A 25,590-nucleotide genomic window follows, 5' to 3' on the forward strand; every position below is an offset into this window, starting at 1 on the left:
GTTTGTAAACAACAGTGGTGGGGGAGGGGGGTGGTAAACTTTTGTACATTAAAAACATCTACATTTTTTAATCTATGAGAGACTTGGTGTTCAGAAAAATCTATGAGATATTAGAAGGTGCCATAAACTAACCTGGAGCACCTGCAGAAGTTAGACACAAAGGTTCTTATCTCAGCAGAGATAAGCAGATTCTGACCTCTGACCCTGCGCACCCCATGCCAAAGTCCCGAGTTCTGCCTGGCAACACATCATAACTGGACGCTCACCAACTATGACCGTGACCTTTACGGGTCAGACTTTAAAAAAAATCCGATCTGAGGCTGCGTTCCGAAAACCAAACCCGCACTTAGTTGTGGCTCACGCGCTGTTCTCCGCGTGCGTGGACTCACTCACCCAGCTGAGCACGCGCACCACTGTTAACGGCTGTCGGACGAACTTGTTGAAGTCAAAACCTTTTCCTGCGAGCGAGACGCCATACGCGCTCGCGCCCCCCGTCTCCTCCATGTCTTCTCCTTCAATCCTTCACGGGAGTTTAACTGCAGACAGCGAGCGCGCGGATGTCTCACGAACGGCTACTGCGCACGCGGCAGCGGCCAGGGGGCGGAGCTGGGCTCCTCTGCGTGGGCAACAGGTGCTGTGACGAATGAGGCATCCAGGCCATGAAAAGCCACATCCGACCGAGCATATTTGAGCAGAGAAAAATGCCAATAGCAATAGAATCGACAAAATTATACTATTAAAAAAACAGTTTAAAGGTTTCGAAACATCTAAGAGAAGCGATTTTTGCGAACTCATTCATTCATTTTTTTATACCGTTTTTCCCTTTCGGGGTCACGGGGCTGCCGGAGCCTATCCCGGCCACTTGTGGGCGAAGGCAGGGGACACCCTGGACAGGTCGCCAGTCTGTCGCAGGGTAATTTTTGCGAACTCCTGAACGGGATTTCAAAAAAGGTAAAAAGTGTGGGCAAATTGATGAATAAGCAATAATGTACCATTCCTAGTTTAATCGTTCCTTTATACATTGTACAGGTTCTGACCCAGCTGTGCTGTGGTGAAGTTCTTTGTAAAAAAAAAAAAAATAATAAAAGGAAGAAGGAAAAAACGCCACAAACTGCAAGTATGTGGCGTCTTGTCTTTTATTTTTAAACATAATTTTGATTATTTTGTAATCTTGTTTTTTATTTCCACACTTGAAAGTAGTATATCCTCAGGTTTTATAGGTCAATTAATGATTTTTAACATTTAAAAAGCGCTAGCTTAGTAAGTCTGTGCTTTGAAAGCAGCTCTAATGAAAGTCTGTGGCTCTTTCAGATCATTCAATGTTTTCCGTCCACAACACTGAACATTTTCTGTGGTTAAAAAAGCATAATGAGCATTTTCAGCTGCATGCTCTCTACTTTCACCCATGATGCTTTGCTGCAGCTTCGATCTTTCTATTCTAAAGGTGAATTAGGTATATTAGTTTTGAACTAGTGTGTTCTACTAACAAACAGGCCTGCAAAATGTGATGTTTCATTTAAAAAAAGCATTAAAAAAGAAATCAATAATAATATTGGTTGACTTTTTTCAATCTACTGCACTAAAAATTACACAAACTGGAATATTTCTGAATAGAACATTTTTCACAAATCCAGTCTGGATCCCAACGTGTCACCATGTTGGAGGTATACACATGTAAGCACTCCTTGTAATAAGTTTGGCTATACACAGATTACACAACTAAAATGAGAAGCCAGTGGCAAATGGTGACAAAAACTGAACAACATGACATTTGAGTTCGAAGTGAACCTGAAGAAAATGAGTGTTGTTGGTGAAATTAAAGTACCGTATTTAGAGATGTTCCATATCAAACACTAACATTTTCTAATGACCTAAAGCAATTGGATTTTTAATTAACTTTTTTTGAGCCTAAAAGATCTATTGATTTTTACAAATGTATTTATGTGGCTTTCCAGTCAAATAATAATGATGATATAGCTCATTATCTTCAATAATCAATATCACTGTAAAACAACTATGGTAGTAACAAATGTAGACAGGGTTGTTGTTCAGGGAGTAAGCCTGGCCCCATTTCCCATCATCCCTTTGTTTACACTCTGTTCCGCTAGCTTACAGCCTCTCACAACCCAAACTTAACATTACCAGTGCAACAAAAATGTCAAGCAATATTAGAGCAATCCCGCCATGCAGTTTTGAGCCAGATGCCAGCTCAGACAAGGAAAACAAAGACATTCATGGATCTAGTCGTCTATGAGTGGATGCAGCAAAAAACAGTTTTCTGGTACAACATACAGTGAGTTCAATAAGTATTTGATCACCCTGTGAATTAGCAAGTTCTCCCCCTTAGAAAACATGGAGGGGTCTAAAATGTTCATCATAGGTGAGAGACAGAATCTGAAGAAACATTCAGAAATCACGTTGTACGATTTTTAAAACAATTTATTTGTACATTATTGTGACAAATAAGTATTTGATCACTTGAGTTACAATATTTGGGCAGAAGCCTTTTTTGTTAACAATTACAGAGGTCAAACGGTTCCTGTAGTTCTTCACTAGGTTTCTACACACTGCAGCAGGGATTTTGGCCCACTCCTCCATACAGATCTTCTCTAGATCTGTCAGGGTTCAGGGGGCTGTCGCTGAGCAACACAGAGTTTCAGCTCCCTCCAAAGATTCTCTATTGGATTTAGGTCTGGAGACTGGCTAGGCCACTCCAGAACCTTGATATGCTTCTTACGGAGCCACTCCTCGGTTTTCTTGGCTGTGTGCTTCGGGTCATTGTCATGCTGAATGACCCACCCACGACCCATCTTCAACGCTCTGACTGAGGAGGTTTTTGCCCAATATCTCACAATACAGAGCCCCGTTCATCCTCTCTTTAATACAGTGCAGTCATCCAGTCCCCTGTGCAGAAAAACACCCCCAGAGCATGATGCTTCCACCCCGTGCTTCACTGTAGGTATGGTGTTCTTGGGATGATGCCCCTCCTCCTTCCTCCTCCAAACACGACGAATGGAGTTAAGACCAAAAAGTTCTATTTTGGTCTCATCTGACCACAAGACTTTCTCCCATGACTCCTCCGGATCATCAAGATGGTCATTGGCAAACTTCAGACGGGCCTTGACATGGGCTGACTTCAGCAGGGGAACCTTCCGTGCGATACATGATTTTAAACCATGACGTTTTAATGTATTACTTATAGTAGCCTTGGAAACGGTGGTCCCAGCTCTCTTCAGGTCATTGACCAGCTCCTCCCGTGTAGTCCTTCCTTAGCATCATCGATGCCCCACGAGGTGAGATCTTGTGAGGGGCCCCAGTCCGTGGGACATTGACAGTCATCATTAGCCTCTTCCATTTTCTGACAATTGCTCCAACAGTTGTTCTTTTCTCACCAAGCTGCTTGGCCCTGTAGCCACTTCCAGCTTTGTGAAGGTCTACAATTTTGTCTCTTGTGACTTTTGACAGCTCTTTGGTTTTGCCCATGTTGGTAGTTAGACTTCTGACTGATTGTGGGGTGCACAGGTGCCTTTATGCAAGCTAACGACCTCAAACATGTGCCACTAATTTAAAATCATGAGCAGAGTGGAGCTAGCCAGAGGTGGGCACTGAGGGCCGCATTCCTGCATGTTTTCCAGCATACCCTGCTCTGGCATGTTCTGATTGGCTGGACACACCTGAACCAGGTAATCAGCCATGAGTAGGGCAAGGATGTCTGGAATTCATGCAGACACACCGGCCCTCGAGGCCTGGAATTGCCCACCCCTGAGCTAGACTATTTAAAAGCAGAACAGCAGGTCTTTGCTGGTCAGAAATCTATCTGATAATCAAGTGATCAAATACTTATTTGTCACAGTAATATACAAATAAATTGTTTTAAAAAATCGTGCAATGTGATTTCTGAATGTTTCTTCAGATTCTGTCTCTCACTGTGGAAATGCACCTATAAGGAAAATTTTAGACCCCTCCATGTTTTCTAAGTGGGAGAACTTGCTAAATCACAGGGTGATCAAATACTTATTGACCTCACTGTATGCTGGGGTTTCATGGTTTTCTTCATGGCTTCTGCTGTCTGTTATTCATTGCAGTTCCAACAAAATAAATGAATTACAAAAGTTTCACTTGTTAGGCATTTCATTGTTTAAGAAATAAAAATACAAAAGCATTATTTCTAAAACAAATGAGTGACAATAATGCAAAGACATCAGTCAATGATGCTTTGCCTTAGTCTTTTCTTCTTTTTCGTCTTCTTTTACAAGATACTTTATGAAAAAATGTTACTTTAACAGGTGACTGAAGCCAGTTTTGCAGACTCACAAGATGTGTGCCCAGCTTGGCACAACACTAATGTACGAGTAAATAAAAAAAAATATTTATGGTAAAAAGACAAGAAAAAAGAGATCCGGCGTAGTGAATGTTCTTTCATGCACAGCTGAGCAAATATGTCCTCTTAAAGCTCGTCGAGCATCTTCTCATCAAACTGAGTCCACTCATCCACAGAATCTGCAGATGCCTGAGAGGGACATGAACAACTGGGTTTGAAAAATGTTCAGACCTCATTCATGATGCCACCATTCAATCATTTACTCTCACATGATCAAATTCTGCCTCTTCAGCAGTCACCACATCCTCACTGTATATTGAAAGTTCCTGCAAAGAGATATGATTAAAAATTAAAATATCGAAGTTTGTAATAATGAAACAAAGCACTGAACATGCCGACTGACCAGCTCATCCTCACAGACAGTAGCCCTTTGCTCCATCTCCAAGGCGAGTCTGTGGAGAAAACAAGTGTTGTTTCCTACCATTACAAGAGGTTGACAAAGTTGTTCAAACAGCAGATTTGGGACTGCGGATGAATTCTTAAAATGTGCAAAAAATCCCTAATATGGTCCCCAAACTGTGAAGCCTTTTTGTACTGTTGGTGTGTGTTCAACTGGACCCGAGCTGGTCCTTACACACAACCTGGAAGTAGACAGAGCCACAAGGGACAGCTTGTATCTTTTATGAACAAAAAAGTACTCATTAATCATTTCACGCGTTCATTTTTAATACAATAATTAGATTCCTCTCCCATGTGCATATATATTATGCTGGAAGGAGATAGATTTAACGGTCAACATTGAAAGCACATCTTGACCAAAAACTCGCTAATAGACTGAGAAAAGTTTGTTACAGATTAAATTAAACCCATTTGTGTTCAGTGGATATTGCGGCCTGCAACGGACTGGCGACCCATCCAACCTAATAGTGTCTGGTATAAGCTCCAGCAACCCTGTGACCTCGAAGGGAATGAAGTGAGTTCAAAAACTGGATGGAAGTGGGACCCATTCAGAGGTTTAATTTGATCTGCTTCTGGTTTAGATAGGAATTCATGGGCTTGACGTCCCTGATATCAGGAGATATCACGTGAGCGCCCATCTGAGATGCATACTGGTGGTTGATTGGATTAGATGATGCTTGCTCAATCTAGATGGATGTTGAGAAGTCCATCTCAGCCTATCCTCTAAGTAATCTTCTTTTTAACAAAACGCTGAAATGTATTAAAAAACTTTGCAGCAACTCAGTTACTGTCAATGCAGTTAGAGCATGGAGACTTATACAACAAATGGAAGGTAGACAAAGGTGTACCTCGGCTCTCACTCCAACCACTGATAACCCTGACTTCCTTCCTGGCACTTTGGACGTGGCCTTCAAAAATTGGTCAGCTAAGGAAATCTGTTCTTTGGGGATCTATTGAATGGCCCCTCCCTTATGCCTTTGAACCAAATTATGGATGAATATGATATATCAAAGAACGATTTGTTCAGGTATTTCCAGAGCAGAGACTTCATTTCCAAGGATACTTCACTGTTGGCTTAAGTGAGAGTCACACAGATGGAAAAACTGACATCCCACCGTGCGTTCTTTGGGAAACAGCAAAGGCAGTCATGAGAGGGAAAATCATTTCTTATTCAACGCACAAAAAACGCAAAGAGAAAACAGATTTATTAGAATTAGAAAATAAAATCAAAACCCTGGAGACTGCTTATGCTGCTTCTGCACAGGAACACATTCTGAGAGATCTGAAAAATTTAAAGCTGCAGTTAAATGACATCATTAATAAACAAACACAATTTCAAATACAAAGGCTACGACTTGAAAGATTTGAAAACTCTAATAAATCTGGCAAATTTCTGGCTAATCAGCTTAAAATTAACAGAGAAAAATCATCAATCACCTCTATTATGGACCAAACAGGAAATGTCACCCATGACCCGGTCAAAATTAATAACGCATTTGAAAACTTTTATAAAAACCTGTACACACCGCAGATCAATCCGTCAGAGCAAAGTATTGACTCATTTCTTAATAATGTAAACCTACCCAGGCTAAATGAGGATCAAATCACAAACTTAGATTCTCCGCTCTCGCCGTCTGAACTTCATGAAGCTCTGTTACTTATGCCCAATGGTAAAGCACCAGGGCCTGACGGCTTTCCTGCTGAGTTTTATAAAGAATTCTGGGAACAACTGGCACCAACATTTTATAAAACTGTCACATCTATTAATGAGAGCCAATCAATGCCACCTAACATGAACTCAGCCAACATAATTCTTCTTCTAAAACCAGACAAAGATCCCACTAGTCCTTCAAGCTATCGCCCTATTTCTCTAATCAATGCAGATGTAAAAATTATCTGCAAAGCACTAGCACAGAGAATAGAAAAAATCACTCCTCACATAATTCACTTCGACCAGACTGGATTCATCAAAGGCAGACACTCGGATGATAATGTCCGTAGACTAGTTAATATAATAGACTTTGCCACCATTAAAAACCAGGAAATGACGGTACTATCGCTGGATGCTGAAAAAGCCTTTGACAGAGTTAATTGGAAGTTCCTTATTGCTGCCCTCCAGAAGTTTGGTTTTGGAGAAGCATTCATCAATTGGATCAAAATATTATATCACAACCCCAATGCATCAGTTAGAACTAATAAACAGACCTCAAACAGGTTTTTTCTTGGAAGAGGAACCAGACAGGGCTGCCCACTCTCTCCTTCTCTTTTTGCTATATTCATTGAGCCTTTAGCTGCAGCAATAAGACAGAATGAGAGCATTATAGGAATAAAAACCAAACACAGCCATCATAAAATTAGTCTTTATGCGGATGACATATTACTGTTTTTAAGGAATTTACATATTGTAAATGAAACAGCAATGATCATAAATGAATTCTCCTCCATATCAGACTATTCCATTAATTGGAATAAGTCTGTTTTATTACCACTCAACAGGAATATGGAACAAAGACTCACAATTCCAGTTAAAACAGGAAATATCAAATATCTGGGTATCTACTTTTCCCCCAAACTATCAGAACTGGTGCAGCTAAACCACACCCCATTACTGAAAAGCATACAGGACGATCTAACACGCTGGACCAACCTGCCTTTGTCCCTTATGGGCAAGGTAGCCACGGTTAAAATGAAAATCTTACCCAAGGTTAATTATCTCTTCTCAATGATTCCCACACAACCGCCATTAAAATGGTTCAAAACATTAGACTCATCCATATCAAGCTTTCTATGGAACAACAAACCTGCAAGAATTAGTCTAAAAACTTTAAAATCTGCAAAAAACTGTGGAGGATTAGAATTACCTAACTTCCACAAATACTTTCTTGCAAATAGATTACAATACATCTTAAAATGGTTAAAAAATAATCCAGAAACCAACTCATGGTTAGACTTGGAACAGGCGTTATGTGGAAAGATCAACCTGTCACAGCTACCATTTATTAGCCAAACAGTTAAAAAACAGGATTGTTTCAAAAGCATTAATATAAATGCCACCTTAACAGCCTGGTGGGAATTTCTCAAAATATCAAAATCATCAATTCAACCGTGCAAAATGACACCCATCTGGAACAACCCGGACATCCTTATTAACAAAAAAATGATTCACTTCCCAGCTTGGCAAGCAGGGGGCATAAAACAACTAGAGCACGTAATTATTGATAGAAGATTCATAACCCCCCAGGAACTTCAAGACAAACATGGAATAAATAACTTCTTGGAATATCAGCAACTTAAATCAAGTATTACTAAAAAGTATAAAATTAAAGACGACGATTTAAAGCTACCAGATGTAGTTACCACTCTGATTAATTTTTCAATGAATAGAACTCTCTCCAAAATATACAAACTTTTATGAAATTTAGATAACAATATTGCCCTTCCAACAAAAAAATGGGATGCAGATTTGAGCATCAGCACAGATGAAAGCTTCTGGTCAAAACTTTGTCTAAACACCTTTAAACTGACAAAAAGTCCAAATCTGCAGCTAATCCATCTCAAAACTCTTCACAGAATTTACTACACTGGACAGAGGATGTTCAAGATGGGTCTCAGTAACTCAGACATTTGCGAGCACTGTGATAATAATCTACCCGACAGCTACATGCACGCACTGTGGTTCTGCACTCCTGTCCAGGCTCTCTGGCAGCAGGTATGTGCCGATTTATCAGTCTGGCTTAAGGTTTCAATTACTGCCTCACCGTCACTTTGTGTGCTTGGTGACATGAGTGCCATCGATATAGAAGAAGGATTAGCATCTATCATTTTCATAACTCTTTGTATTGCCAAAAAAACTATTTTAATAAATTGGAAAAACAAGAAAAATATAAACATAAGTCAACACAGAAATCTGCTGTTTGATCATATCAGCTTGGAAAAAATGTCAGCCCAAAGCTCAAGTAACTTTGAAAGAATTCAGTCTCTCTGGTCTCCTGTGGTTGACTCCATGACTTAGGGGGTGGGGGGCTTGGTCGTCGCTGCTCCTTGCCCTTCTGCCGTGGTTTGGGGTGGGGGTCGGGGCTTCCGGTGCCTGGCGGGGGCGGTGGGGGGCTCCGTTGGTCGGGGGGTCGGGTCCGGTGCCTGGGTGGGGCGGGCTGGGGCGCTGCGTGGTCCTCTGGGCTTGGGTGTGGGGGTGCGTGGTGGGGGGGTGGGGTGGTGGTCTGGCTTGGCTTGGGGGGGTGATCCCTTTGCCTGTGCTGGGGGGGGTTGGCGGGGGGCCCTGCTCGGGTGGGGGGGGCCCAGCGGCGCCGGATGGGCTGCCCATCTGTACCTGGGGCTGGGATCGGCCCTTCCCTGGCTCTGGGACGGGACGGGACAACCCTCTCGGGGCCCCCGGTCGCTCTGGGCGTCACCCGCTTCGGCTGCGGGGTCTGGGGTGGGGTGGGGTGGGGGGCTTGTCGGCCCTGTCCTGTGGGGGGGCGTTCTGGGGGGGAGGGGGGGCCCATTATTAGTACGGGTCGGGGGGGCTAGCGGGTCGGGGTCTCCGCTGAGGCAATCAGTGGTTGCCTCGGCCGGTTGGCCTCCTCGGTCCCGTCGAGGCCTGACCAGAGCTCTTCTAGGGCCGGCGTCTGGGGGTGGGGGCCTGGGCTTGCTCCGGGGGGGGGCGACGCTTTCTGGCTCCTCTCTCTCTGTGTGGGGTGGGTGGTGCCGGGCCTGGGGTGTCGGCGCCTCCGGGGGTGGGCCCCTGGGCTGGGTGGCCCTGGCCCCTTTGCTGGGGGTGGGCTGGGGGACGGCTGTTTGACCACCGGGGGACAGTCTACCAGCTGTCCCCAACTTACCCCCTTCCTTATATAACCTCATATTAGGGTGAGGGGGTGGGGGGTCTAGCCTGCGATGCGCCTTGGGGGGGGGCTACTTGGGAGTGGCCCCCCTCCTATGGTTGCCGTATGGAGTGGGCCCCCCCTCTTTCGGTTTTATTTGCACCTTAGACATGTAGGGTCCTTGGTAGGGGGGGTGCTTGGACATCACTGCAAGCAAGCAGCAGATGTCCTCCTGGCACCCTACCCGCCAATTTTAACCGCACCTTAGACATTTAGGGCCCCTTGGTGTGGAGGGTAAGGGGACATCACTGTGAGTAATCAGGAGATGTCCCCTTAGTGCCCTACTCGCCAATTTTAACTGCACCCCCCTTAGTACACACACCCCTCCCCCTTCAATATATACATTCAAACATAAACACACACACATGCACACAAACACCCTCTCAAACACCCATACACGCACACACATTTTACAAGGAAGGTGGGACCTGGGTCCATCTGTCCCCTACCCCTTCCCTGGTGGGGGGTGCGGGCCCCTTGGCGATGGCGGCCGTGTCCCTTGGGTGCCGGCTCCCTGGGCCCGGCGGTGCTCTCTCCGCACGGTGGGGGGGTTCATATTACACCTGAGCCGGGGGTGTTCGTGTCCCTGGGGGGTGGGTCCTGGTCCTTGCCCCTGGGCGCTGGGCCCCGCCAAACTTCCAACATGGCCGAGCCTGGTCGGGCCATATTTATAACATCCCTTGTGGGCCGCCCTTTTTTCCCCGGGGTTCCCCCCTCCTGGGCGGGGGCGGCGGGCCCCTGCCTTGCTCCTACCTGGACCAACCGTGGGCCGGGTGGGTGGCGGCCTGGAGTGCGGAGCGGGTCTCCCTTGGGGGGTCCTGGCTCGTACCTGGGGTCGGGGCGGGGGGATGCCCGGAACTCCTGGGTGGTGGTGGGGTGCTCGTCTGGGGCTGTGGGCGTCCCTCTCCGGTGGGGCCCTGCGTTGGGCTCTTCCGGCGCGGCGGGGGGCTGCTTTCCTGGCTGGGCTGGGGCGGCGCTCTCTTTCCCTCTGCGCCTCCCTGCTCTCTGGCTCTGGGGGCCTCGCGGCGGTCCGGCTGGCCCTGGCCTGGGTGGCGGTCTTGGTCGCCCGGGGGGCGGTTGTTCCCTGCCTGTTCCCGTGTGGTGTTGGGGGAATTCCGGCTGCCGCTGCTGCTGCGGCGGGGGTATGGGTGTGGGGGTGGCTGGGCGCTCCTCCTCCTTCTTTTCACATTCCACCATCCATTTTAGAAGAACATAAACACTCACCTGAGCACAGGTGTTAGCTCACCTTTGCACTAATAGTTTGCATGATTGAATGAATGAAAGATTTCACACTAGTTGGTTTAAAGGCATAGGTATGCGTTCGTGAACACTATCTGTTTTGTGTGCATGTTGACATGTGGACATTTTTGCGGCTAGCAGGTGTGTTGATAATTTTTGAGTGTGTGTGAACAGGCCCCGCCCTTTTTGTACTACATTTGAACCGTACCGTAACGATAAACAACCAGTAAACCTGTCTGCTCTATGCTGCTTCATGGTCTTACCCCCCTTCCCCTCCTATTATCACCCTCCTACCCCCCCCCTCTCTCTAACGTCCCTCTCTCTTCTTCCCCTCTTTCCTTTTCCGTCCGGTCCAACACCAATGATTTTCAAACATGATTGAAATTAATAAATTTTGGCCTCAATTACAAAAGGGGTTTATTCAGACATACCTTTGGTTTGTCTGAAGATGAATAACCCCTCTTGTTAAAATAAAATATGTCCAACACAAGAGGCCCTCAGCTCTCATCTGTTTGCCTAGCTGTTGGACAGGACAAGTTAAAAAAAAAAAAAAAAAAAAAAAAAAAAAAAAACTGACGCTTCTCCGTCAGGGAGAGGCCTCAATGAGATCCTTTTACGCCGCCCTGAGTAAATGTTTCAATGCTAGTTCTTAGATACGGGTTGAAGGGGTCTGGGAGAGGGGGCTTGGTGTTGCAATAATGGAAGAGATGTGTGAAGATATTTGGGATAATGCAAGGAAAATAACAGTGTGTAAACCAGACAAGAGCAATACAACTATTGATACTGCATCGAGCACATATTGCCCCAAGCCGTCTCTCCGATACAGAAAGGATGTCGCTCCATTCTCCCTTAAGTGTAAGATGGAGATCAGCAATCTCACTCATTATTTCTGTTCTTGTATTAAGATACAGATTTACTGGAGAGATGTCTTACTTGAAATGCGAAAAACTCTGAAAGAGGACTTCAAGTTTGACCCAGTTTCTCTGGTTCTTGGCCTTCCCAGCTGTAAGATTACTAACATATATCATAAAAGAAGAGGAATTCAACAGTGTTCACAAATGTAAGGTTGAACATTGTAGGAAGCCTACTCAAAAACTGTCGATGTAGGGCTCTATGAAAAACAAAGATGGGTGGAAAATCAGTTGTCTGTCTTCTAAAAAAAATTGTTCACCAAGCAATCACGATTGAAAAAAGGAAATACTCACAGAGATGTTTCTATGTTCCTCTTCCTTCCTGGAAAAACAGCAAAATTATTTTACCGAATGAACTGACGAGGAGCAAATGCAGATAAAAGCCGTCCATAGACTTACTGAAAGCCACGCCTGCCGCACAGCAGGCAGACACCAGGAGGACGATGACGGAAAAAGACCCGAACACAACAGCGGCCACTAAAACTGGAATATGGTTCAACACTGAAAGATTAAGAGGACATGAAAGTGTGTCCTTTACCTTTCACTGGGAGGTTTTGTTCTTGCAGTGTCAGCTGTACCTTTTCTATCCAGATAGCGCTTCCTGCTGTTAATGACAGTGCTGTTGTCAAAGCTGTCAGACACTTCACAGTGGTAGATCCCTGCGCTGACCTTCCCCACAGAAACCACCAGGATGGACTGTCCTGGCAGTTGGTTGAACACATAGTAGAAGCTTCCTCGGTCATGAAGGGGGTACTTGTTGAGATACCATTGGAAGCGTGGATGAGAACCTCTGTCTGGCTTGCAGTAGAGCCTCAAGAAGATGACTTCATAGTTTTCTGCCACGTCATAGTTGTAGCGCATGGTTACAGGCCCACCGACTGGGACTGAGTATTGAGATTAAAAAAGGCAAGTAAGATGAAAAATTGCAACTACAAATCATTTAGAAAAGCAGCCAGAGATAATTTCAACTTGCAATAAAAATGCTAATTTAAATACAAATCCAACACACACTGCAAAAACGCTCGGCATCTGCAATCATCCATTTGGACTCGTGCCAAATATCTCTCATCTTAACTTTTACGATTCATTTTTTTGTTTTAATGGTTCTCTTTGTAAAGAACCCCCGAGACTGATTTGAGCTGTACTAAAACTGCAGTTTTTAAGCTGTTTCAATCTGGTTTTATCCTTAGCCATACCCTTAACTTTACCCTTAACTGCTGACCCAAAAGCAAATAAAGTAAATTAAAAGCAATTAAATTAAAAGCAAAGACATAAACACGCTGGATGGATAATCTTTGCTTTGACATTGGATTCTGCTTGCCAAAAATGAATCCTGAAGTGGGCAGGAACCATGACTGAAGTTAATCCAGAGTCACAATAACTTAATGGTCAAAGTTACTCCACCCAATCCAACAACAATCCAAAGACAGCAAAACAGTGAGGTGTAAAGCAGATTGTTTGACATAGAAGTCAATGGAGATTTTTTCCTCCTGTGGAGGAACTGCAGTGTGTGGTACTTCCTTGTTGGGTTTAAATCTGGAACAGATGTTGGGTGCTTAATCAAAAGCCATATTCAGTGTTGTGTGGCTTAAATGCTGTACTTAATTGTCTGGTTGTATGCATGGTGTTTTCTTAGAATTGAGGTGTTCCTCCAGGACAGAATTGGAGGTTATTTTAAGCTCTCTCAGCCCCTGTAATGTACACTACGTGTTCACAAGTTTACACACCGATTTCTAAGGGCATCCAGAGACTGCTGCTAGTCTGGTTGCTGTTGGTTGCTCTGCACTGGAACAATCCCAAATGCTGGTCCAGGACCACAGGAACTTTAAATGTAGCGCGTCTCTGCTGAACGGTCACATTGCTGACTAGATCTGTGCCGTTGAAGAGTGAAAACCTGATCGGAGGAGTTCCTTTGCTTGACTGGCAGGAGATCACGCAAAAATAACTTTGGTAACTCTCCTTTAACACTGTGAAAGAGATGTCGGGGTTTGACACCCGTGCTGAGGAAACAGGAGGGGAAACATAACTCCAAAATGCTCTTAAAAAAACATGACTGAGCATTGAAGGCTGCGGTCAGACCTTTGAATGTGACATGGAGCTCAGGGCTGCTGGTGTTGAAGACCTTTGTGTTGTTGAAGCTGTTGGTAGCCACACAGGTGTAGGAACCGCTGTCCTTCACGGTCGCTCTGAGGAACACAGAATTCTTATTATTTCTTTTTCTTTTTCAGCAACTGTGCAACACAAGCTTTAATAAAGAACTGGGATTCACGATTTTTAACCATTTTCAGGGTAATTTTAACAGTTTTTGTGACCATGTTTTCCTGCATTTTCATAAAAAACGTTGTGTTGTGTTGCGACACGCAATGATTGGATTCAGCTACTTGTCCTTATGTCGTAAAATGTTGGTTCCTGCCAGCCACATATTTGAAATTTTCTTCCTGTTGATCAGTTCTTTTAAAGTTAAACCTGTTTGTCAGTCGATAAAAGTGAGAATTACTGGTATGAGAAAATCAGGGCCACCATCCCAGCCAGGGCTGGGTATCACAAATCATTTCCAGAATCAATCCGATTTAATTCGCCAGAGTCTAGATCGATTCGAGCCACAAGTTTTTCCAGTTTTTCGGTCCATTTGATTTGATTTAATTCAATTTTGAATTTACACGGTTTACACATTTAGACATATATGTCAGAAATACATTAATATTCTATATATGATCATCATACTATTAAGAGATTTGTGGCTGATTCCGAGCACACACAAGTTTGTGGAGTTAGAGGCAGAATCAGAGATTTCTGCCATACAAGGTTAGCGACTCCAGCGAGTACGTGGTAGAGTCATGGTTTGGGCCGGAATCATTGGGATTGAAGGTGTGAAAATGACCTCTGAAAAGTAGGTGGACTTTCTGACTGACCACTTTCTTCCATAGCCCAAAAAGAAGAACCATGCTTTCCATAACAAAATCATTTTCATGTATGACACTGCACCATCTTATGCTGCAAGGAATACCTCTACATCATTTGCTGCTATGAGCACAAAAAGAGATAAACTGATGGTGTGGCCCCCAACATACCCGGACCTCAACCCTACTGAGAACTTTTAAAAGTGTTTGTAACAAGTCTCATTCCTTCTCATATGAGGAGGAAATGTGGATTACCCAGAGGGCAAAAACCCCTTTAGAGTTATAAAAGCTAGATTCTGAGTTGTGTGAAAAATCTCCAACCTGTCCCTGTTTGAGGTGAAACCTCAGGTCTGCAGGAACCACCATAAGCGAGCTGTGGCGGGTCTTACCGGCTGATCACGAAGCTGTCGTCTGCAGGGATGAGGGAGGAGGAGATGATCTGTCCGTCACGCAGCCACATGAAGGACACATGATTACCAGCACTGAGTCTGCACTGCAGCTCCACTTCACCCCCTTCAAAGAGCTCCACAGGACCTGAGGGGGTGATCTGTGCCCCCTTCACTGGCTCTGCAGGACAACGGAAGTAAGCCACATTTAATCTTCACATCCTGTGATGGACATACAGTACATGTTATTATTGATCTCACTCTACTCATCAAAGGGACTCACCAATGACCTTTAAGTTGTGGGTTTGACTGACAGTTGGACTAATGGCCGAGTTGTTCTGCACGCTGGCCACACACTCCAGGTAACCTTCATGGGACAGCTGGATCTTTTTTGGAATGACACCAATCTCCCCCCTCATAGAGGTGTATTCCCCCAGCACGTTGGTGCGGTCCCCCTCCCTGCAAAAATGCTGGTAGTTGGCGAAGACCTCACCACCATCATGCTGCACTTTACCCGTATGGGGAGGGGCTCTTACTTGAATAAGCGTAGAAGGATGGACTCATTTTGAGGGTGAATTGGCACTTCACAGATAAAGCTCTCGATCTCTGTGACCAGAGCCTCTGAGGGGCCGAAAAGCTTTGGACGGCCCAGCGACAATTCATCTGTGAGGAAACATGAAACCAGCCTGTGTGAGCATGCGCAAGAAACTAGCAGCTGCAAAATCGGCTAACAAACCAACTGACGAACCGCTGTCACCGCCGCCGCAACACAACCCTGCAGGCCCAACAAGACATGACAAGTTCATGAGGGTCCAAACTGAACCTCGAGGTGTGAACGCCTGAACGTAAGCAGTTTGTGTCAATCACTCACCAAGAACAACAATTGAGAAGGAAACAAGCATCCTGCAGAAAACGAGAGCCTGTCCTGCAGCTCCAGGGCAGCAAGAGCGTCTGTGCTGTGACACCAGCTCACAAGCATGTGCAAGCCACTGATAGTGCTGTCCCCTCCCTGTCTGAAGCATCGGGCAGTTAGCTGCCATGTTTGATACAAAACTACAGCACTGGCCACTGAGGAAGCAACCAAGTCATGTCCAATTTTCCTTCAACTAACTTTACACACCTGAAAAAGACACAATACCTAACAAATAACTTTCAGAGAGAACAAACAATAAGTCTTAAATAAAGAGAATTTTGACAGATTTATGTTTATTCCAAGTGTACAGTCATCGTGCTGGACAAACTGGGACATTTTTTGGACCAGAATGAAAACAAGAGCAAAATATAGATTTTAAATCATACAAATTGTTATTTTTTTACCAATAGAGCAAAAATGTCTGAAGAGAAAAGTTTGACACTAGCTCGGTTCATACCTGATTCAGCTTTGGTTCATAAGGAAAAGGTTACCGTGGTTACCATGGAGCAGCATCTTCTCTTTTTTCCCAATTTTTTTTAATGACACTTATATTTTGAGAGTGCAAAGCAGTTCTAAAGTAAAAAAGGAAAATTTGTGCCGGTGGTCATTTGATGAATCAACAGTGGACTGACTGGAGATGGTTGGTTTCAGTGGACAGTGTGGCTCTCTGGCTGTTGTTTGTAGATTCCTGCATTGCTCGGTCCTGGACTTGGAGTTCTGCTGGTAAACTCTGGTGTGACCTCGGCTCAGAGAGAGGCCATGCAGCACAGCTGGATGAAACAAGGCATAAACTGGCTGAGAAAAATCAAGTGACTGTAAAAAGCAGCAACCATGCAGGTTACAAATCAAACTCTGACGTTTTAACCCTTGTGCTATCCTAGGCACTTTTAACATTGGGAATTGGGTCACCTAGACCCACTAGACAGTCCGCTAAACCTTTTTTCTTCAATGATTTGTGATCTTCACTGGTGTCCATGGATTACATGAAATCCTCTTCACCTTTATTCGCCTTTGTCATGGTAGGGATAACACGTCTATGTAAGGATCAGGTCATCTGAACCCCATAGGATAATACAAGGGTTATACAGTGTAAAACCAATATTTAAGTGCCTATCAGGTATATATTTATACAAATCTGTAAGTGTTCTTGAACCCTTGACCTGCGTAGAAACTTCTGTGAAACTGACCAGAGCAGTTTTTAACCCTTCAACACCAGAGCTGTTGCTGCCAACATGCTCTTTGACATACCATAAATCTTTTACCTTTCATGTGATCACAATGAATCAGGTGATTCTAAAGCAGGAAAAAGCAGCTTTTCATTTTACAAACGTAAACGGAATCGGCTGATCTACGTTGATTCCGTAAACACTTCAATACAGGAAAGTGTTGCTTGTCAGCGCAAAACTGCTTTTCTCTGCTTGAGAATCTGCTGGAATTGCATTAAGTGTGGATACGGTTGAAGCGTAACGGTCGCCAAAAGAAAGTAAACACTGGAGCTAAAGCTTTGGCGTAAAAGTTTTGAACAGCACCTATCTCAATGTGATTCATTTGTTTCTTAACTGCTGAATTGGAAGCAAGCAGTAAATGTTTCAGTTCCTCAAATGACCACTGAAGGCAGGTTTTAGAAGGGAGCAACTTCTAGTTCAGTGGTCACCGGGCCACGGACCACTACCGGTCCTTGGGTCACTTGGTACTGAGCTACAGACCGAATAAAATGCATAGGCTAACTTCAGTTATATTTGAAGGAAGTTTTATTTTGGAAAACTACCGGATTCTGTTCACCACATGGTCTGTCTTGACGCGTCACGTGATTTTAAGCATCGGCTCGGATTTCTAAGTCAGTAGCCAAGTGCTAAAAACAAAAATAAAATACAAAAAAACAAAACGCATTTGGAAAGTTTCTTTGGGTAAAAAAGAGCCAATTAGGAAACTGATAAAGAGCCTTAGACTTAAAAGAAAAAAAAAGCTGCTATTTACAGTTCTCCTCCAAATAAGGATTTATGGAGACAGTTGTGCCTGACATGCGGAAACTGACATTTGGATGTTTCACACACGCAGATAATAAAGTTGCAGACTTGGTGGATTGCTTTTATTGAATAATTTACAAATCAGAAACGACTTCTACACATCAACAACGTCTTCATAATCTATTAAAAAATAAATAAAGGAAAAGAAAAAAAAAGTTAAACAGTCTTCTTAAAGCTTATTGCTATGCCATCAGTCTGGTTAAATGGGTTGGGGTGTGGGGGGCAACAATCAAGCTAGCTGTCATCACGTTAGCAGTGGAGCCGTCGGTTCCCCTCTGCTCCAGGCCTGCACAAGAACCCTTTTTAGGAGCAGTGGTTCTTATCTTTGGGAGGGCGCGTGTATGACTGGACCCTGTCCCTTTCCTTTGTCCCGCCCAGTCGCCTTATTTTGGAGGGGCAGAAGTGGGCAAAGTAAACTTCCGCTAAAAAATGGCCGACCCACTTTTTAGAGCCCTCTAAGTGATTTCAGAGATTATGGGTCCATATGTGTCTCTATTGTCTCTAGATTTGCAGATGCTCAGTGGACTTTCAGCGCATGTCCTGTCAACATATTGGACATTGTTTTCTAGCTTACATTGTTCTCATCCGCAGTTTAGTGAGCTTTTTTGGCCTTGGTACAAATGTTCAATAAAACAAACAAACCTGGATTTATGGTCTCAGGCTGAACTTACTTCGCTAAAGAAACGCTGCTGAGGGCTGGAAACGCAGAGCAGGGGGCATGGAGAGAAAAACAAACAAACATCTGAGAGTATACATTTCTGTAGGTGAAGACCCCCCCGCCCCATAGACTCACAGACCTCGGTTGTGTTCAAGGATCTTGATCAGAGAGACGGATCCCACTCCCAGCACCAGCACGAAGAAACAAGACAGCGTGACCACGATCACCTCTGTGAGGGACGGTAGACACTCTGAAAAAAATGAAAAGACAGTTTCGCAGCTCTGTAATTGATCCATGAAGCCTACGGAGAAGTCATTTACCTCGGGGGGGGTCGGTAGGAGATGTTCCTTCGAAAAAAGAGTTTAGGATCTTGTCTGAAAGATGGTGAAAGAATGGAAACGGTCACAAGAAGAGCAGAACAAAGAATAAAAAGTCAGGATTCTTCTAAAGGATCAAAAACACTTTTTCTTCAACAGAAGTTATGATACAATAACTCTCAAGTCAGAGGATTTCAAGCAACAGTCCGGGACCAAATGTGGCACCATGTCTTTTTTACACGTTTAATTATCCAAACAAACTTGTCTATTAAAATTGTTTCTTAGAAAAAGAAAAAAATAGAGTGGAGCAAAATACTGAGAAATTTGCATTTGTCTAGAAAATCTAAAAACTTCAAAGTAAATGTTAACATTCTTCACAATCTCAAACTACAGTAGTGTTACTAGTATTTCTGTTATCACTGCTTGTGAAAGAACTGTAGCCTCATCTTTGAAAAGCTAAATGGATTATGAATGAAGCTAGTGTTTGTTGCAAAGCTTGAATGAAAAAGTCTGGGTGTAAAAGCTGAAAGGCATCAGAGAGTTCAGTTTCTTCAGGAGGTTCCTGCTTGAGCTTTGCTTTGACCCACTTTTCTGGTTTTTGAAACAAGTTTGAAAACTCTTCAGCATTCTGCAGACAATGGTCGGTTTGACATGAACTCATTTTATGAAAAAAAAAGTCCATGTTCGTGTGTACATTTACAGTTGCGGTTTTATGCAGATTTCTAGCCATTAATGAGTTTGTTCCAAGTTCCAGTTTGTTCAGACTTCCGGTCTGTATTCTACCCAGTAACAGGATCGTTTTCTGCTTTTTATGCGTTTTTAGGAACATTAGATCCATCTTTAGCTTTGCTTCAGCCACTTCTAATCAGTGATAGTTAACATAGTGGTCTGAGTAGATGGGTCCTGCTGCATTGGAATCTCAAAATCAGGTTCAACCTTTTTGGTTCCTATGGCCCACTTTCAGTTCCTGCAGAACCTTTCCGGTCACCACAAACAGCAAAGCCTCTCAGTACTTCAGAGAACTGCTCCTTCAGGTTGATGGTAGAAACTTTCTACTCTTCACTCTGCATTCCACTTACAGTTTTATACCTTTTTATATCTCTGTTTAGTTGTTTTTTTTATTTTCATTTCCTTTTCACGTCATGCATCATTGAATGGATTATACCATTTCTTTAAGACCTTTAAATGTGTTTATAAATCTCTGTTTGTTATTTTTTGCTCATCTTTTGAGTGTTCTTTCAGCTTTACAGGTTCACACTGTCACTGTTCAGTTTTTAGTTACTCTGCATTGGTGTTTGCTATTAAATCACAGTAACAGTTTTACTCTGGGCTGAAACATGTGAGCTAAGGCTTTTGAACTATGGCCTTCACATGTGTACAAACAAAGTGACACCGCTGCAGTATTCACACAGCAGACAGATTTATCTGCAAGAAAAGGTCAGAAATCCCTTTGTTGCCTTTTGATACGGAAGCCCTATCTATGAGGTCTGCAGAGAGGAAAACATTAAGCTTGATAACATGAAACTGCTAAAGACACATGCAGAGAATGCCTGGAGGAAATGAATGGTTTCAGGTTTTCACGTTCCCCGCTTCTGCACCAACAGCATGACCGTAAAAAATAGATCTGCTCATGAGTTAATCACACCTCTGTGGTCAGTTACTGACTTGACTGACGGTAACCACACTCGCTTGAAAAACCATTCAAAGGGATTTCCTGTTGCTGCTCAGCTTCGATTGAACTGTTGTCCGTGTTTTTATCGCTCCTCTTTTTCTGGGATGATTATCTCACAACGGCCAAATTTAATCTTAGAAAGTCTGAAATGAATCGAATTTAAAATAATCTGTTGGTAATTTAGCAGTTGTAATTATGATCATATTTTTATTTTACAACTGTGAGCCTTAATATGTAAAGAAAAATAAAGGGAATTTGCTTTGGTGGTGGGCAAGGGTCTTTTTTGGCTCCACCTAATGAACGTGACAGACAGCTGCCTGTTTTTATTCCTCCGTCGGTTCTTGCGTTCCTGAAGGGGTCTTAGTGCACCCACATGAGATGTTGAGAAAGACGGGTTTTGTTTTCTCAAATGATCAGAAATGGCTCCTGGACGCCCCCCTGGGTAGGTGTTCCAGGCATGGCCCTCCGGGCGGAGACCCCAGGGAAGATTCAGGAACACGCTGGAGAGGCAGCTTAGACCGCTGCCCCCACAAACCCGGGGGATGAGCGGGAGAAGATGGACGGATGCAGGATTATCTGAAAAGCTCCATGACTAATTCTAGGGACTATCTTATAACAGGCATGTAACAGGTTTGCCAGGGACACCTTCAGAGCAAACAAATTTGAGACTTCTTCCGTTGCAGATGAAGGTTGTCATATATCTTCTGATGGCTTCTATCAGTTTATAAGACTGTACTGATGGAGACACGGTACGAGGAATTGAATCATGTATAAGTCAGTTCTATTAAAACTTTTAACCGTTTTGTCACCGTCTCCAGTCCATCTTTTCTTGTTACCGGTACTTACACCACGATGGATAAGGTTTTCCAGTACCCTACAGGTTCTGCTGAACTTATCATTCTAACAGCTATAATAGCTCAGAGGCATTTCTATAGGAACTGGAAATGTTTCTGCTGAAAGACCTAGCAGTCTACAGAAACCTTCAGTTTACTGCAGTATTTGTTTTCCCTATATAGGTGTCAAGGCTCACCTTGCTCCTTTGAAGACTGAAAACAAGGAATTGTAACTGCACTCTTTGAACATGTTAATAGGTAATTTATCTTATCTTGGTGCGTTTCTAAATACTTGCAGTGGTATTGTGTCATGTTTTTGTAACTTGCAGATAACTTGTTGGACTTTGTTTGAAGAAAGCAGGCTGTCCTCTGCTTGAACTATTTTGGTATTTTCTGTTTGGACGCCTTTTCTCCTCATCTCTTCACCTGTGACCTGGACCAGCACAGCTGAGCTCTCCAGCCACGGCGCAGAGTCGTCGTAGCTGTCTCTGACCCTGCAGCGGAAGTACCCAGAATCTTGTGGGTCAAGCTTGGAGAGGATGAGAGTTTGTCTTTGGTCATGGATGTGGAAGTGAGGAAGGAGGAAATGAGTTTGAGGATTTGCATGGGACTCTGAAGGAAGCGTGGAGCCATTCAAGAGCCAGGAGATGTAGGGGAAGGTTCCTCTGCTGATGTGACATCTTAGCATGGCAGCGGCCAGCTTCGTCGTCGCTGTGTACAGATATATCAACTCCACTTTCACGTTTCCTCCAACTGGAACTGGATGTGAGAAGGAGAAGGAGATTACAGGGAACAGAACCTAGGCCTCTAATCGGTGGAAGACGGCCTTCACACTCAGGTCTCACCTACTTCCAGACTGACAGGCTCACTCATCAATTGTTGCAACTCAGTTTTCACCCGGCACCGGGCCTCGCCCATGTCCAGCCCGGGGAATGCATCCACTCGGAACCAGGCAGCCAGGCTCTCTGTAGCTGTCACAGTTTCAATGTTCCTGTCGTCCAGATAAAGCGAGAAGTTCACTGGAGGGCTTCCTCTGGTGCACCAGCAGGTTACGTTGGCCTGGTAACTGGCCCCGTCTTTGAAGAGGAAGAAGGAGATCTTTGGTTTGGAAATAAAGGCTGGAGGAGGAAAGAGAAGGGATGTTAAAGTCCATGTTGCTAGGAGGAATTAAAGCTGTGGGATCAGCCTCTCTGTGGCTGGACCATGAAAAAAAAGTCTCACCTTGTTTGCCTCTGAGCAAGGCATTGTCCAATTAGATACAACACTAAAGCACCAAACCCACACCTGAACATAATCAGTACGCTGGAGATAAACTGGAAAAGGGTCGATTATTCCCCTAAATAAATAATTTCTATCCGAGAAACTGCTAAACACTCAGAAACGGGAGGTTTTGAGTACTTTATGAAGTAATCTGAGTACTTTCTTAGCTGCCTATCACATGTCCCTGGACTGTAGTGGTAACAGGAGTAAAGCCTAAAGGAAGGTGTCTTGGAGGATTATTCTTCCTGATGTGGATGTGAGCTGTGTTGTTGTCAGACTGTGTTTGAAAAGAACAGAATGAGGCCCGAAAGGCATCTGACATTAGGACGCAGTGATCCAGAGCTCAATGATCCACTTTGTAGTCATGGCACTGGACTGGTGGCCTCATGTTCTGCATACTTGGGCTGAACTATTAACTGATCCCCTCCTAGTGGAAAAATGTTGAGAGGGAAGGAGAAAGTGCTGTGAAGATCTGACAGACGTAAAAGTCCACTGGGAATGTCTGACAGAAGAACCTGTAAGATACTGCCACCTATTTGCTTTGACCACTTCCTGAAGGAGGCAGGAGACGCAGAGGAAGCCGCACACTGTGCCTTCTTTGTCAAGGAGAGAGACCAGAGCTGCGGTTGCAGGGTTATTGGTCACTGCTGCAGTCCTCAAACTCTGGAGTGGACACCACAAGTGAAAGGTGGTGGTCAAACCAAATGAGGCCCGGTTGTGAGGTGGAAGCAGACAGGTGGAGAGGGGTACTGCAGCTTCAGCTGTAGATGGAGCTGAAAGTCTGGTGCAGTTTGGTGAGACCAAGGTGCAGAAAAACTGTCAGTATACCTATAATTAACCCCACATGGATTTCAAAAACCATGTCACACGTTCTTTGATGATACAACCATTGACCACTGCAGACCTCAGAAGCAGGAGAGATGTTGACATGCGTTTATACAAAGATTTCCAAATTGAATGTTGACATTTGGGATTATTTAAAGTCTAAACAATGGTGTGAAGTCTGAAAATAGTTTAAAGGCATTAATAAGTCCAAATGTTGGTGAAACGTTTGAAATCTAGTCATTAATGACAGACACAGAACATCAGCCAGAAACCACGTTTCAGATGTCTGTGTTTATGGCTAGCTGGATTTCAGTGATCTCCCCACCTAAACACCACCATGCATGTCACCTGTGTCTTCCCTGAAGCATAAAGCAAAAGCTTGAAGACTTTTGAGAGAATTTAACCAACATATCTGCACAATGGTTTCAACACCAACAACAAGAAAAATCTTCTGCAGTTTGCTTTCATTTTTCTTCTCTTTACTTTTTTGGAACAAATATTCTCATGGTCCTGCGTGTGACTTTTATCAATCTTAGGAAGGTAACAGATTTTATATGGCTTTGTTAGAGTTCATTATGTTCTAGAAGTTTCTGTCTTACATTCATCTGCCCCCCAGAGTTTATTTCCTATGATTTCAAAATATTGTTCAGTGTTTTTTCATTCAAGGTGATGCTAAATTAAATGGAGTCCTAGATTAAAAAGTATGTTGTGAATTAACAACACACACTAGGGTTTACCCCATTCTCCAATTCAGTTAGAAACAGTTTAGACACACTAAAACTCCTTTTTGCCTCACCAGCAGAACAATACAAGTCTCCTGTTTGAATAAGTCAGTGGGAGACATCTTTGTTGGCTGTTTGGCGATACTGAAAAAGACAGCTGTGTTTGTGGTGTTCTATCTGGTTCTAGATGTAGTTGGAAGAGCAGCAGATCCAGGTGAGATATTTCCAACCCATTTATCAGAGGGAGGGACATCGATGCAGTATTCACCTTTAATGGTCACCTGCACCTCTGTGCTCGTGGAGAACCTCCTGGTGTTCTGAACTGTGGACCAGGCGGTACAGTAGTAACCACCTGCGTGTTCTGGAGTCGCCCTCTCTATTATAATCTCGTTCCCATGGATAAGGTAGGCGGCGGTTGAGGGGGGGACCTCCCTACTGTTGAAGAACCAGGTGTATGAGAGGTGGGAGCCTCGGCTGGCGTTGCAGCTCAGGACGATGCGTGAGCCTTCAAATGCGACTGGAGGGGAGGGGTCAGGAATCACTCTGGTTCCAGATGCTGGAGCTGCAAATACAAGATTTTTAGAACAAGAGTCTTTGGAGCTGACAGGAAGAAGCCACACCTGATGAAGATGGGTGAAAATGTTGTTACTCACTGACTGTCGTCAGCCTGATCTCATTGCTGACTCTTGCTCTTCCTCCAGCGGTCACCACGCACCGATACGATCCTCCCGAGGCTGCTGTGACCTTCAGCGCGAACTGTGCAGTTTGGTTTCCTTTCAAATCCACACGGGTGTTGATCAGAGAGCTGCCGTTCCTCAGTAGCTGGTACATGACCGGAGCAGAGGAGCTAATAGCAAAGCAGCGGAAAAGCACCTTTGAGTTGAGAAAGGCCATGTCCGGGCCGCTCAGCAGCGGACGTGGAAACCTTGAAGAAGCTGCAGAATTCAATCAGAAGCTTTATTATTCCGTTCTATCCTTGGGAGCTCGACAGTTCAGCTACAGCAGAACGAGCAGAGCCAAACCAGGCCTCATGTCTGAACACTTACATGTCCTGATGAGCAAACTTCCCAGGGCTGGAAGATGAAGTGGAGAAAATGAGGTTGTGAGGGGTTACATCTTCTCTTTATTTTTCACATTTCACGCAACAAACAAGGAACTCACCCAAAACTAGCAACAAATTCAAACTTTGGCAGTCCCTCATGACAGTCCTCTGCACGGTTTTGTGTCTGACTGACGTCCGGCACGTTCAAGAGTCAGGTTATGGGAGGAG

At 44.2% G+C, this 25,590-nt stretch overlaps 3 protein-coding genes and 1 long non-coding RNA gene across 7 annotated transcripts in view; 1 reads left to right on the top strand and 3 right to left on the bottom strand.

Moving 5' to 3' along the window:
• The window catches only part of LOC144990493 (synaptogyrin-2-like), a 16,659-nt gene extending 15,983 nt beyond the window's left edge, over positions 1 to 676 (bottom strand). Inside the window, exon 1 of the mRNA XM_078943995.1 lies at positions 394 to 676. Coding sequence (XP_078800121.1) covers positions 394 to 504 — 111 coding nt within the window. The 5' untranslated portion in view covers positions 505 to 676. The remainder of the gene's footprint in view (positions 1 to 393) is intronic.
• Positions 645 to 17,799, top strand: LOC110015489 (uncharacterized). The gene is made up of 3 exons (XR_002290696.3): positions 645 to 951; positions 1,030 to 1,117; positions 15,044 to 17,799. It is a non-coding gene; the product is annotated as an uncharacterized LOC110015489 (long non-coding RNA).
• On the bottom strand, positions 4,311 to 16,133 carry LOC144990494 (platelet endothelial cell adhesion molecule-like). The gene is made up of 13 exons (XM_078943996.1): positions 15,965 to 16,133; positions 15,842 to 15,868; positions 15,630 to 15,756; positions 15,377 to 15,552; positions 15,097 to 15,274; positions 13,887 to 13,993; positions 13,535 to 13,807; positions 12,386 to 12,691; positions 12,207 to 12,308; positions 12,102 to 12,129; positions 4,725 to 4,773; positions 4,591 to 4,647; positions 4,311 to 4,510 (listed from the first exon to the last, which is right to left on the bottom strand). Exons 1-13 carry the CDS (start codon positions 16,131 to 16,133, stop codon positions 4,448 to 4,450), a joined length of 1,662 nt encoding a protein of 553 aa, XP_078800122.1. The 3' UTR covers positions 4,311 to 4,447.
• Positions 16,480 to 25,565, bottom strand: LOC144990490 (Fc receptor-like protein 5). 4 transcript variants are annotated; one of them, XM_078943985.1, is made up of 10 exons: positions 25,482 to 25,565; positions 25,367 to 25,393; positions 24,974 to 25,255; positions 24,589 to 24,882; positions 22,359 to 22,631; positions 21,940 to 22,272; positions 19,012 to 19,065; positions 18,831 to 18,941; positions 18,705 to 18,729; positions 16,480 to 16,776 (listed from the first exon to the last, which is right to left on the bottom strand). In XM_078943985.1, exons 1-10 carry the CDS (start codon positions 25,519 to 25,521, stop codon positions 16,623 to 16,625), a joined length of 1,593 nt encoding a protein of 530 aa, XP_078800111.1. In that variant the 5' UTR covers positions 25,522 to 25,565; the 3' UTR covers positions 16,480 to 16,622. The 4 variants fall into 4 exon arrangements, with proteins under 4 accessions (XP_078800111.1, XP_078800112.1, XP_078800115.1 ...); XM_078943986.1 differs by having other exon boundaries at positions 16,635 to 16,776; positions 18,827 to 18,941; XM_078943989.1 differs by having other exon boundaries at positions 16,644 to 16,776; positions 18,676 to 18,729.
• Positions 25,566 to 25,590: the final 25 nt, after the last annotated feature.

This window comes from Oryzias latipes, assembly GCF_053564925.1.
Source record: "Oryzias latipes strain Hd-rR chromosome 1 unlocalized genomic scaffold, Olatipes_Hd-rR_3.1 chr1_Y_2".
In the NCBI taxonomy this organism is placed as follows: Eukaryota; Metazoa; Chordata; class Actinopteri; order Beloniformes; family Adrianichthyidae; genus Oryzias; species Oryzias latipes.

Excerpts from the sequence above, each read along its gene's own strand:
- LOC144990494 (XM_078943996.1), bottom strand. The coding sequence starts at position 16,133 with ATGGCAGCTAACTGCCCGATGCTTCAGACAGGGAGGGGACAGCACTAT. Across the intron at positions 15,757-15,841 it reads TTGCGGCGGCGGTGACAGCG|ATGAATTGTCGCTGGGCCGT; the intron begins GTTCGTCAGTTG and ends GTTTCCTCACAG. Across the intron at positions 13,994-15,096 it reads GACAGCTTCGTGATCAGCCG|AGCGACCGTGAAGGACAGCG; the intron begins GTAAGACCCGCC and ends TGTGTTCCTCAG.
- LOC144990490 (XM_078943985.1), bottom strand. The coding sequence starts at position 25,521 with ATGAGGGACTGCCAAAGTTTGAATTTGTTGCTAGTTTTGG. Across the intron at positions 22,632-24,588 it reads GGTGCAGGTGACCATTAAAG|CCTTTATTTCCAAACCAAAG; the intron begins GTGAATACTGCA and ends TTCCTCCTCCAG. Across the intron at positions 22,273-22,358 it reads GCCTGTCAGTCTGGAAGTAG|TTCCAGTTGGAGGAAACGTG; the intron begins GTGAGACCTGAG and ends TCTCACATCCAG.